General features: G+C 42.9%; 1 protein-coding gene across 1 annotated transcript; it reads left to right on the forward strand.

Moving 5' to 3' along the window:
* Positions 1,404-2,373, forward strand: LOC109233656. Its single transcript, XM_019399530.1, has 2 exons — positions 1,404-1,756; positions 1,884-2,373. Exons 1-2 carry the CDS (start codon positions 1,404-1,406, stop codon positions 2,371-2,373), a joined length of 843 nt encoding a protein of 280 aa, XP_019255075.1.

Here is a 14,476-nt window from a genome sequence, read left to right on the forward strand (position 1 = left end):
CACACACACACAACACACACACACACCAAAATTTAAGGCCCCAAATTCTTTTATTTTATATATTATTTGCACGTAATAAATTTATTATTTCGATGTTTCAATTTATGTGAACGGTTTGAAGAATGAGGATCAAAATGCTTAATTTTGACTATGAATTCGATTATAATTTTTTGAAACTTTTAAAATAAAATTTGTAAATTTGAAAACTACTACAAGTCAACAAATCTAGAATGATTCAAAAAAGTTTAAGAAAAAACTATTTAATTCGCCAACAGTAACATCTTCACATTTAATGGTGCGGAGGGAGTGATAAAACATACAAGTTTGATACTTTTTGGAATGTGATAGGGGATATTCAGACAAATAACCTGAATTCATAATAAACTTACAATATATGATAATGAGCAACTTGATGACGACTTTTGATAATTTTAAAAAAATGAAAGGTAGAACTTTTTAGAATTGGTTATTTCTCATAAAGAATGGATTAATTCATTTTTCACTTTAAAATTGATTTGAATTATTTTAAATGTATGAAATTATCTTAACATCTACTCACGGTTACAAAATTGAGATTATTAGATTAGAAGAATTTATAAAAGAAATTTTTCTTAACTGTTAATATATACTTAAAAAGATATTATCTACATCTTAGTGAGTAGAGTTATCAAATATATCCAATGATGGAAGCAAGCAAATAATCAAAAGACAATCAAAATATATTGTATACGGTCACATCGGGCTTGCCTAATTTTGTAAGACTAATCGAAGTCGGGACGGAAGATCAAGGCCCGACCCCAGTTATATGGTACAGAGACAGATTGATAAGCTCGTGGATCAACGCAAATGAAGATCAAGGCGGCCGTGCCCGAGACCAAAGCGAGAAAGAGATCGAACAAGATCGAAGAAGGCTTGCTACGTCAAATAACAGAAAACCGAGATATTCGTGATTAGGCGGGGATCCTAGCGGAAATATCGGCACGTATCAAGTTAGGATCGGATATTTAGCCTATCATGTGATTTACTTCTGTAATTAAAATTGTACCATAAATAGGATTCCTCGATTATATGAAAAGGGTTCTAATCATTTTGTAACCATCTTACATTCACGCATATCAAAGCAATATATCACACTTTTATCTCTCAAACTCTGTTGTCCAGTTCGTACTTTCAATAGCTTTTTTAGTTGGTTCGAGGGCAATTAGCTCAAGGAATTGGTTTGATTTGTTTTACTGTTACATATTCTTAAAACCACTTATAAGTTTAATTGTTATCCGATTTTAAAGGTAAACAGTTTGGCGCCCACTGTGGGGCTAAGGATAATAGTGATTGCCCTGTACAATTTTCGTAACACGTATTATTTTTTGCTTGTTCTTTGAATTGCCTTTGATTTCAGGATGAACATGTCAAACTCCCAAGTAGTACCCACACTCAACGACAACGGGCTTGGTCTTCATGGCGAGAACGCAAAAAATAGCCGATCAAAGGGTGCCATGATATGGTACCATAATTTGCCACCTAATTCTATTGATTCATTTTCTATGCTTGCCGATTCTTTTGTGAAGGCGCACGCTGGAGCCATTAAGGTTGCAACTAGAAAGTCGGACCTATTCAAGGTAAGGCAAAATGACAAAGAGATGCTCGGGGAATTCATATCTCGATTTCAAATGGAACGGATGGATTTTCCACCGGTCACCGACAATTGGGATGTTCAAGCCTTCACTCAAGGTCTCAACGAACGGAGTTTCATAGCTACGTAACAATTAAAGCAGAATTTGATCGAATATCCAGCCGTCACTTGGTCTAATGTACATAATCGCAGTCGAAGATTAGGGTTGAAGAAATCAACTAGGGGCTCCAATTGGTTCGATTTATCCCAGCAGGCCCGTAGATAGAGTTAAAAGGAATGTCGATCGAGAACCACGATCGAACAGAGACCGATATCAGCCATATGGGAGAGATCAGAGAAATAACGAGTTTGGACACAACCTCGTTTGGAATGATAGAAGGAATGATCGGGGACAAAGCTCCCGAGGTCTCGTGAGCAAGAGTGGTTTCAATAGGGATGCCGGGTCCAACGAATCACCTCAACTGTCAGAATATAACTTCAGCATAGATGTTTCCGCCATAGTATCGGCCATTGGGCGTATCAAAGATACCAGGTGGCCTCGACCTCTGAAGACCGATACGGCCCAAAGAAACCCAAACAAAATATGCAAGTATCATGGCACCCATGACCATAAAATAGAAGATTACAGACAACTAAGGGAGGAAGTAGCCCGGTTGTTCAATGAGGGGAACCTTCGAGAATTCTTAAGTGATCGGGCCAAGAACCACTTCAAAAACAGAGATTCAAACAGACAGAACGAGTAAGAAGAGCCATAGCACGTGATTCACATGATCGTTGGAGGGGTCGATATTCCCCAAGGGCCGGTATTCAAACGCACCAAGGTGACAATCACAAGAGAAAAATGGACTCGGGACTACTTACCGGAAGACACCTTGTCTTTCAACGACGAGGATGTAGAAAGGATCGAACAACCTCACAATGATGCACTGATAATATCTATCCTTATGAATAAAATTCAAGTTAAACGTGTGTTGATTGATCCAGGTAGCTCGGCCAACATTATTCGATCAAAGGTCGTAGAGCAACTCGGCCTACAAGATCAAATTGTGCCTGCTGCTCGAGTACTTAATAGCTTCAACCTGGCGAGTGAAACCACCAAAAGGGGAAATTATTTTGCCAGTAAATGTGGCTGGGACCATCCAAGAAACAAAGTTCCATGTGATCGAAGGTGACATGAGGTACAAAGCACTGCTCGGAAGACCTTGGATCCATAATATGAGGGCAGTACCCTCGACACTTCATCAAGTCCTGAAGTTCCCAACATCGGAAGGAGTCAAAACGGTGTGCGGTGAACAACCCGCCGCAAAAGAAATGTTTGCAACTGACGAAGTGATACCGGTATCGGCCCTTTCGTCAACAAAGGTTCAAAGTCGAAGGGAAAACAGGAAGTCAAATAGCATCCACAGTCACCGGCCTCGACCCGATCGGAGGAGCAGGAAACTTTCGAGGATGATGATTATATGATACCTCGAACCTTCATAATCCCCAATGATTCTTACACAACGAATTCAACAGTCGAAGAGCTGGAACAAATCATATTGATCGAGCATCTACCCGATCGAAAGGTATACCTGGCACGAGGTTAACTCCCGAGCTTTGGAAAAACTTATTCAAATCTTTTTAGATAACATAGATTATTTTGCTTGGTCCCATCTCGATATGACAGGGATCCCACCATAGATCACCACCCATCGACTAAGCTTGGACCCCAAGTTCCGTTCACTAAAGCAAAAGAGAAGACCCCAATCCGAGGTTAAGCATACATTCATCAAGGACAAGGTAACCAAACTTCTCAAAATAGGGTCCATTCGGGAAATAAAATATCCCGAATTGTTAGAAAACGTAGTGGTGGTCCCTAAGAAGGGAAATAAACTTAGAATGTGCATAGACTATAAGGACTTGAACAAGGCCTGCCCTAAAGATTCTTTTCCTTTGCCGAACATCGATCGCATGATCGATGCCACGGCCGGCCACGAGATTCTTAGTTTTCTCGATGCTTACTCCGTGTACAATCAAATACAGATGGACCCGGAGGATCAGGAAAAGACTTCGTTTATCACTAAATTGGCACCTATTGTTATAACGTAATGCCATTCAGACTAAAAAATGCTGGTGCAATTTATCAACGCCTAGTAAATCGAATGTTCGAAGAACAGATAGGGAAATCTATGGAAGTTTATATTGATGACATGCTAGTTAAGTCCCTGCGAGTAGAGGACCATTTGAAATATTTTGCAGGAGACTTTCGATATACTAAGGAGGTATAACATGAAACTCAACCCAGAAAAGTGTGCATTCGGCATCGACTCGGGAAAGTTTCTCGGCTTCATGGTGTCCAAACGGTGGATCGAGATCAACCCCGATAAAATCAAAGCTATCAAGGATATCAAAGTCGTGGATAATGTGAAGTTCGTGCAGAGGCTGACCGGGCGCATAGCTGCCCTAGGGTGATTCATCTCGAGGTCCTCAGATAGAAGTCACCGGTTCTTCTCACTGCTTAAGAAGAAATGCCAACAAGCCTTAGAAGAACTAAAACGATACCTGTCAAGCCCTCCACTGCTTCACACCCCGAAAGCGGACGAGCAACTCTACTTATACTTGGCGGTCTCGGAAATAGCGGTAAGTGGGGTCCTAGTTCGAGAAGAGCAAGGTACGCAATTCCCTGTTTACTATGTTAGTCGGACCTTAGGTGAGGCCGAGACCCGATACCCACACTTAGAGAAATTAGCGCTAGCTTTAATAAGCGCCTCTAGGAAATTAAAACCATATTTCCAATGCCACCCGATTTGTGTCGTAACTACTTATCCCCTTCGTAATATTTTGCACAAACCCGAACTCTCGGGTCAACTGGCCAAATGGGCTGTTGAGATCAGCAGATATGATATCGAATATCAATCCCGAATGACCATCAAGTCCCAAATCTTGGCAGACTTCGTGGCCAACATCACGCCAGCCCTCGTACTCGAGGTCGAAAAGGAACTGTTCACGAACGGTGATTCGAACGTGAAAGGTTTCGGGCTAGGCATCATTTTGAAGCTGCCCACGGGTAACATAATTAGACAGTCTATCAAAACTTCGAAGTTAACTAACAATAAGGCAGAGTATGAGGCCATGATTTCAGGTCTCGAGCTGGCTAAAAGTTTGGGAGAAGAGGTCATCGAGGCCAAATGTGATTCCCTACTTGTGGTAAACCAAGTCAACAGAACATTCGAAGTCCGAGAAGATCGAATGCAGATATACTTGGACAAGATAGATGTAACTTTACATCTATTTAAAAAATGGACCTTTCATAAATCGGGAACAGAACAGCGAGGCCGATGCCCTTGCAAACCTGGGATCATCGGTCAAAAATAACAAGCTTAACTCGGGGACTGTCGTGCAACTCTCGAGGTCAGTAATCGAATAAGGCCACGCTAAAATAAGCTCCACAAGCTTGACTTGGGATCGGAGAAACAAGTAAATTGAATACCTAAAGAACGGGAAACTCCTATCAGATCCGAAGGAGTCAAGGACTCTACGCACGAAGGCAGCACGGTTTAGTTTGGCCGAGGATGGAACATTATTCAGAAGGATGTTTGATGGGCCATTGGTGATATGTTTGGGACCAGGAGACACCGACTACGTCCTACGGGAGATTCACGAAGGCACTTGTGGGAACCACTCCGGTGCCGAATCACTGGTTCACAAAGTCATCAAAGCAGGGTACTATTGGGCTGATATGGAGAAGGATACAAAAGAGTTCGTTCGAAAGTGCGATAAATGTCAAAGGTATGCGCCTATGATTCACCAGCCTGGGGAGCAGCTCCACTCGGTCTTATCCCCATGGCCATTCATGAAATGGGGAATGTACATCGTCGACCCTCTACCATCGGCCCAAGGTAAAGCTGAGTTTATTTTATTTATTATTGATTATTTTTCTAAGTGGGTTAAAGCCCATGCTTTCAAGAAAGTTAGAGAAAAAGAAGTCATAGACGTCATTTGGGACCACAATATATGCCGATTCGAGATGCCTGCCGAGATCGTGTGTGACAACGGAAAGCAATTTATCGGTAGCAAAGTGACTAAATTTCTCGAGGATCACAAGATTAAAAGGATTCTATCAACGCCATACCATCCCAGCGGGAACGGACAAGCCGAATCAACCAACACAACCATCACTCAAAATCTTAAGAAAAGATTGACCGACGTTAAGGGAAAATGGAGAGAGATATTGCCCAAGGTTCTTTGGGTGTACCGCACAACATCGAAATCCAGTATGGGGGCAACACCGTTCTCTTTGGTCTATGGTGCCGAAGCCTTTATCCCGGTCGAGGTAGGAGAACCTAGCCTCAAGTTTTGATATGAAATAGAAGAATCGAATAACGAGGCCATGAATACGAGCCTATAATTGTTGGATAAAAGATGCGAGACCACCCTCGTTCGATTGGTCGCACAAAAACAGCGGATCGAAAGGTACTACAACTGAAGAGCCAATCTTCGACACTTTAAAATTGGGGACTTGGTGCTAATAAAAGTCAACCTCAACACTCGAAACCCAAATCAAGGAAAACTGGGTCCAAATTTGGAGGGACTATATCAGGTCCTCGACATCATCGGAAAGGGATCCTACAAGCTTAGCACGATGAATAGCGAACAACTACCAAACAATTGGAACGTGTCACTTCTAAAGCGATATTACTACTAAGGTACGACCTTCTCCATTTTTCATTTATATTTTAAACTAACCAATTACAGATGTTAGATCGAGGACGGCGATGGATTCTTCTATACGAAGTCTTTAGGTCTGAAAGCACGTGTTGTACTCTTTTTCCATTAGACTGGTTTTTGTCCCAAATGGGTTTTTCCGGCGGTTTTTAGCGAGGCAACCATTGATCGTGCTAACTTAGAATAATTCAATAATATCCGGAGACTTCTTTACATTCAACCTCGATTACTGGGGGACATTACCCTCGAATGTCAACTTTGTTGCAAGGAAACTACTTCGTAACAGCGGGATCTCGATAGGTAAATTTTGTAAGGGCCAAACGGTCGAACGAATAGTGCCCATATAGGTTAATCGAGCCCTAACATCAAACATGTACGCGTGTATAGTCATCTATTGAAAGAAGTATTTTCCCTTGCCGATATCTCATGCCTTAGAAAAAAATTTCTACTTTACAATTTCGTACTCTTGATCTATTGTGTGAACATGCTTAAGGGTCAATCATAACGGAACCCCCACGCTCGGGGACTGACGTCCGAAAAACAAACGAGATCAAATTATTAGCACTTCGAGATCGTAAGACCTTAAAGGCAACCCTTGATTTTTACAGGCCATGGCCACCCCACTCGGGAGCTGACACATTGGGCAAGCTCGAAGTGAAATGGGAAAATATGCCTAAGAGGCAAGTCCCAAAAAAAAGGTTACTTCCAAATTAACACGCTTCGGAGACGTCCGAATTCCGTAGTGAAACAGGCCTTTGAATACTTTCATACACCGGTTAAAAGGGCTACCCTCGGCAAATTTATAAAGGGCTCCGATAATATCAAGCCTTGAAAACTCTAATGAGTACAAATTTATTCAAACTTTCAGACAATCCCTTATTCCATGCTAAGGCATTATAGGTTTTACAAATACAAATGAAAACTTTTCAAGCCGAAAAAGGGAAAAACATTCTTTATACCAAGGCCATGTCGGCCCAGTACAAAATCCTAAGGGCTATCTATTGCTTTGAGTTCGAAAGATCGTCCTCATTCAAATAAAACCTGAGGATGACCTTATTTCGAGTCCGAGTAGCACTCACTCGATAAAAGCGATGCTAGTTCGATTTCGGTCGAATTACCTGAACCTCGAACCTATGAATAATAATTTAATAGAGCATAAATAAAGCAAAAATTTCATAAGGAAGAAGTGATGAAATTTCACAAGAAAGATCTTTATATATGTCAAAGTTATTTACAAGGGCAACATGGCCGGATCAGAATTCTATGCAAAAAATCCAAAAAAGATCCTAAGTACTTAATCTTCTCCAGGAGCAACATCTTCACCCTCGGGGTCTTCTCTGCTCTCGGACCCACTCATGCTCCCGGAATCATCATCAGAAGAGACTAATGCTTTGGCATTGGCTTCAAGCTCTTTTGCATCTTTGATCTCAGCAGCGAGATCGAAGCCACGAGCGTGGATCTCCGAGACTGGCACTTGGCAAGCTCGGCAACCCAATATGCTCGGGTCTGAGCAGGATCGGCAACTTCCTTTGCTCGAGCATGAGCGGATTCGGCGTCAGACCGGTAGACGACCACGATTTCCTCAGCATCTGTCACGATCCGGATTTTTCCACCATCGGGAGTCATGATGGCGCCTACTAACGGAGCTAGGCAAGCCAAACATTTAAATATTCCCTGATAACACCTCAACAATATAAATATTACGAGTCATTTAAATAAAAGCGGAAGTCTTAAAAGCATAGATAACTGAAAACCAAAAATGCGGAAGTTTAACATTTCTCTACCCAAGACTGGTGTCGCTAACTCACGAACTACTAAGGAGTGCTAAAAACATGTCTGAATAGAAATACATCAATGTTTGTCTCGGTACAATGAAAACAAACTATAACATAGAAAGGGACTCCGGCTTGCGAACGCCAGCTAGGCTACCTCGTAAGTCCCTGGACTGATGTCGGCTCCCAATCCACTACTGTTGTGGTCCAAAAGCTACTCCGGTACCGTGATCTATGTAAAAGAGCACAGAAGTGTAGCATCAGCACAACCGACCCCATGTGCTGGTAAGTGCCTGGCCTAACCTCGGCGAAGTAGTGACGAGGCTAGACAGGACTACCAAAACAACCTGTGCAGTTCAATATACATATATGCAATAAAAGGAAAGAACACAGAAATCAAACAGATAAGAGGGAGGGGAGCATGCTATGGGGGAAGTACATCCCGGATATAAAGTCAGCAATTTAAACAAAAAACCGTACAATAACAATAATTAATGAGAGCAGGAAAATTAACAATTGCACGGCATCAACCTTCGTGCTTTTACTCTCATTCTCACCAAGAGCAATCACATAAAGTGCACGGCATCACCCTTCGTGCTTTTCCTCACATAACTCTTACATCATGGCACGGAATTTCCCTTCGTGCAAATATCATCAAAACATGGCACGGAAAGACCCTTCGTGCAAGTATAATCAAACATGGCACGGAATGACCCTTCGTGCAAATATAATCGAACATGGCACGGAATGACCCTTCGTGCAAATATAATCAAACATGGCACGGAATGACCCTTCGTGCATTATCACTCTTCCTCACCCAAACAGTAGTCACAACCAAACGGGGCGAGGGGATAACAAATAATAAGAAGTGTCCTGGCAAGGGAAATACACAATTAAACAGCTAAATCCCGGCAAGGGAGCAACAACAATACTTTCATATCCCGGCAAGGGAGATAATCAATATACCCAAACCATCCCGGCAAGGGATTAATCATATCTCTTTCTATTTCTTTCCTTTCTTACTCAATAGTCTTTTTATCGTTCGAGCCAACGCTCCAAAGAATTTACAATTCATAATTAATCCTCATACTCTTCACATTGCATAGAATTCATCAATTAACAAGGAAGAGTCATAACAACCTCAGAATAAGTACAAACAAGGACCCACGGTCATGCTAGACATCGGTGTATAGATACTCGTCACCATGCCTAAACACCGTACTCCACATTTAGCAATTAGCAAACAACACTCTAATCCTATTCCCTCAAGCCAAAGTTAGATCAAACACTTACCTCGAATGTTCCAAACTCAACTCAATCCTCTAGTATAGCTTTACCCCTCGAATTCACCACCAAATCGCTCGAATCTAATCACAAATTACTTGAATGTATTAACAAATGCTACTTGAATCAATTTGAATGCATGAAAAATGAATTTCCCAAAGTTTGTTCAAAATTTTCCAAAATGCCCCCGGGCCCACGTGGTCAAAACCCGAGGTTCGAACCAAAACCCGATTACCCATTCCCCCATGAATTCAGATATATAAGTTATTTTGGAATCGGACCTCAAATTGAGGTCCAAAACCCCCAAATTTAGGAACCCTAGTTCTACCCTAAATTCCCAAATTCCCCCATTAAAATCCTTGTTTTGAAGTTGAAATTATATTTAAGGATGTTAAGGAGTATAGAAAATCAGTTAGAAATCACTTACCAAATTTTTGAAGAAGTAGAATCGTTTGGAAAATCGCCTCTTATGTTTTGGGTTTTGAAAAAGTGAAAAATGACTGAAAATCCCGACTTTATATACTGTACTGAAGACCCGGCGCGGACCGCACAAAAATGCCCCGCGGCCGCGCCGAGGAAGGGTGGGGAAACCACTCTATGAACCTACCCAGCGCGGACCGCACTGATTTGGTGCGCGGCCGCGCTGGTTGAATGAAATCCCAAGGCCCCTCTCTGAATCTTCCAGCGCGGACCGCGCTGATATGGCACGCGGTCGCGCTGGTCGAATTGGGAGTCATTGGCCCTCTGAACCCAGCCACGCGGACCGCGCAAAAGTGCACCGCGGCCGCGCTGGGGGCCTGCAACACCTGGACCTGCAACACCTGATACTTTTAAGTCTAAGACCTCCCGGGACCTACTCAAAACTCACCCGAGCTCTCGGGGCTCCAAACCGAACATACATATAATCTCAAAAACATACTCCGGACTCATTCGTGCGATCAAATCGCCCAATTAACATCATGAATCATCAATTTGGGTCTCAATACCCATGAATTTCTTTCCAATTCCCATAAAACATTAAGTTAAGCTTTTTTTAGCTCAAAACACGTCAAATGACGTCCAAATCTAACCAAACTTTATAGCAACTGCTTAAATCATATCTAAGACTTGTGTCGGGCGTCGGAACCAAAATACGAGCCCAACAGCATAGTCTTTTAAAAAAATAACACTTTCTAATTCTTTAATTATTTTCAGAAAACAATTTCACACAACAATTCGTTTCTCGGACTTGGGACCTCGGAATTTGATTCCGGGCACATACCCAAGTCCCCAAAAATTTCCTACGAACCCTTCGGGACTGTCGAATCACGAGCCCGGGTCTGTTTGCCCAAAATGTTGACCAAAGTCAAACTTAATCAATTTAAAACATCAAATTTATTATCTTTCTCACAAATTCACATTTAAACTTTCCAGTTACGCGCCCGGACTGCACACACAAGTCGAGGAAACCCCCAAGTGAGGTTTTCACGGCCTCGGAAGTACAAGGTGAGTGGAAAATACGGTGATGACTCTTTGGGTCGTCACAGCATCGGCCTTAGCCGTCTCAGCCTTAGATTTCGCCATTGCAAGTTTCGTGACTAACCGAGCCTGAAGCTCCTCAATTTTCTTGGCTTATGCCAAGTTCTTCTCTTTCATGTCTTGGAGTTGGCTTTCAGCCGAGGATAACTGAGCTCAAGGTTCCTCTTTCTCTGAGGCAAGGCGGTCCATATTTTGCTTCCACGCTATGGTTTCTGTCTTCACTGCATCAACCTCTCCACGGAGTTGCTCGATCGTCTCGTGCATCTACTGGACCTGTGAGATCGAATTGTTATCCATCACTTCAGAACCGATGCCACAAGCTTCTAAGACTTTTATTACCTGCTCGATCAGTTTGCTCTGTTCTTTTTGAGTCGCGGCCTGTTCAGCTCGGAGGCCTTTGATTTCTTCTTCTTTCTGCTCACTGAGAAGTTTAAAGGCATTATTATCCTCGGTGAGCCCCTGGATATCAGCCTCATATCGGCTCAGTTCTCCTCGAGACCTAAAGAAGGCTTCATGATGAAGCACCGAGGCCTACACATATAGAAGAAAAAGAATTAGGCAAGAAGATAAAAACACAAGTATGGAAACTAGTATTGACAAGGAAGGTTAGGGCTTACCCAATTCAAAGCCCGCTGGGCCTCATTGAAGAGACACGGTGCTCCCACATCGTCCATTAGAGCTTGGTCTTCCTCCATGACCAGACTCCGAAATTGTTCGTTTGCACTCACGATTGACACTAGGGGCCGGAAACTGGCTGGTCAGTCTGAAACTCGAAGTAGATTCGCCTAAGCTCTTCCTCGGTACCTCCAAGTCATTCAAGCCAGTGGCATCATCGACCCCAGCAAAACAACTACGGAAAAGGTCCTCCCCTCCGAGGGCGCCTTCTACATGTGGAGTCTTCATGGCCCGAGCCTCCCAAACTTCCTCCTTGGAGAATGAAGGAAGTGACGGGGTGTCTCCAATTTCTATTTCCCTAGGTGGATCTCTTGGGACGTTCTCCTCATTTAGAGGAGCCTCGGGACCGGCCTCCACAGCCATTTCTGACGTTTTCTCATCCCGAGGTGAGGTACCTTCGGCTCCAGTCGGCTAAAGGACTCCAAATGAATCCCCCTCTTGGGCCCCGTCAGATCGAGGCAGAATATTTGCAGCTTTGACTAATCTGGTGGCCTTTTGACCCTCGGTATTAGCTCGTGCTTGAGCCACCAGATCAGAATCATCCTTCTTTTCTTCTTCTTCATCTCTTAGGAGTTGAACTGACTCCATGGACAGGGGAATCACATCCTTCTTGGACTTTCGAGCCGCTTTATTCTTAGGCTCTGGCCCCTTGGAGGTCAAAGCCCTTTTCCTCTTGCTTTCCTTTGCCGGCTTCGGGGTAGGAAGTGAGTTTTCTTCTTTACCAGACGGGGGCCTTATCATCACCTCCTTCCCAAGACCTACAAAAGAAGAAAAACAAATAAGCTCAGAAAAATACCTGAACAGTGGTCAAAGCTATCAGGTTATATGAAAACATACCGTGGTTTTGGGCCTCCCATCGACCTTTTGCCAATTCGCGCTATGCACGCTCAGCGTGTGTCGATTTGGACACTAAGCTGTTGACCCAGTTATCGAGCTGGGGAATTGCACCCGGCATCCAGGCAACGATTGTATCGACTAAAACTCCAATAGGAAAGGACGGAAAAAATGAAGGTAATAAGCAGAAGTTAAAAGGGAAGTTATACTTACGTCTCATATTCCATTTCTCCGGAAATGGCATACTTCCGGTCGGGATTAGGTTCGAGGTCTGCACTCAGACAAATCGGCCTATCCAGCCCCAGTCCTTGTCCTCATCTATGCTCGAGAAAGACGCCTTGGAAGCCTAATGTTGAAGCTTTATTATCCCACCTCGATAAAGTCGGGGGAAATATAAGCGTATGAGATGATCGAGGGTGAAGGGAAGCCCATCGACTTGACTCACAAAGAAGCGGAGTAGTATCAGTATCCTCCTGAAGGAGGGGTGTATTTAGCCGAGGGTAACCTCGTACTTCTTGTAGAAGTCCACAATAACTGGGTCCAAGTGGCCCAATGTGAAAGGGTAGGTTTAAACACGTAGAAACCCCTCCACATACACAGTGATTGACTCCTCAGGCAAGGGAACCGCCACGTGCTTGTCTACCCAATTACAATCCTTTTTAATTTGGTCCAAAGGCCACCGGTGATTGTGCATATGTACCTCGACATTGGCTCGCATTGGCCCGGAACTGAGGGGGTCTTACTTGAAATCGGAATCAAGGACGCACGTCGGAGGAAAGAATTCTTTAGGGCGTGGCTCCGCCACTGGTTGCTCGCCGGCCGGCTGAGACGAGGACGCCTTTTCTTTCTGCGGAACGGTTTTAGATGTTTTGGCCATTTTGTTATTGTGAACAATGGAGAACAGAGATTGGGATATTTGGTGTTTTGGAGAAAACAAACAAGGAAATTCAAAAGCTTGAAGGCAAGAGGTTCTGTAGGTGGCGAAGGAAAATAGAGATTAGAACAAAACGAGATCAAAAGTAAAGTTTGGGCTAGAGAAGGAAAGTGCATTTATAGGATGAAGACGACGGTTCAGAACCGATAGTGGCCAACAACAACTGACATCCATTTAATGCCTTGATATACGAACCGACGGGATATTTCGGTCACCTTTGCCGCTTGCATCACAACGCTTACGTCATGATTGATCGAGGGCAAGTTCGAAGCCTCACTTTGTTTCTTGTTATTGCACTCCAAAAAACGAGGGGACTATCTGTATACTGTTAAAATTGTGCTTGCCTGATTTTGTATGACTAACCGAAGTCGGGACGGAAGATCAAGGCCCGGCCCCAGTTATATCGAAGTATGGTACGGAGACGGATTGATAAGCTCGTGAATCGACGGCCGATGAAGATCGAGGGCAACCGTGACCTAGACCAAAGCGAGAAAGAGATCGAACAAGATCGAAGTAATCCTGCTACGTCGAATAACAGAAAGCCGAGATATTTGTGATTAGGCCGGGATCGTGGCGGAAATCTCGGCATGTATCGAGTTAGGATCGGATATTTAGCCTATCATGGGATTTACTTCTGTAATTAGAATTTTACTATAAATAGGATTCCTCTACTATATAAAGAGGGTTCTAATCATTTTGTAACCATCTTACATTCACGCATATCAAAGCAATATATCACACTTTTATCTCTCAAACTCTGTTGTCCAGTTCGTACTTTCAATAGCTTATTCAGTTCGTTCGAGGGCAATTAGCTCAAGGGCCATAATTGTTCATCACATTGGTTTGCTTTGTTTTATTGTTAATTCCTAGCATTAATTCTTATATTTATCAGTTTGCGCCAAGTGAAATAACATATCCTTAAAACCACTTATAAGTTTAATTGTTATCCGATTTTAAGTGTAAACATATATACAAGATGGTCCGTACACCTTAGTTAAAAAATATTATTAAATAAATTTTAAGGCCTCTTTCTAAGGTTTGACTTTAGAGCACCATTTAATTACTTCCAAAAGATGACCTCTTCTAATTACTAATAGTTCAACTAAATACGGTAGCATCATATAT

The sequence above is a fragment of the Nicotiana attenuata genome, chromosome 10 (genome assembly GCF_001879085.1).
Source record: "Nicotiana attenuata strain UT chromosome 10, NIATTr2, whole genome shotgun sequence".
Lineage (NCBI taxonomy): Eukaryota > Viridiplantae > Streptophyta > Magnoliopsida > Solanales > Solanaceae > Nicotiana > Nicotiana attenuata.

Excerpts from the sequence above, each read along its gene's own strand:
- LOC109233656 (XM_019399530.1), top strand. The coding sequence starts at position 1,404 with ATGTCAAACTCCCAAGTAGTACCCACACTCAACGACAACGGGCTTGGT. Across the intron at positions 1,757-1,883 it reads GAACGGAGTTTCATAGCTAC|GCCCGTAGATAGAGTTAAAA; the intron begins GTAACAATTAAA and ends TTATCCCAGCAG.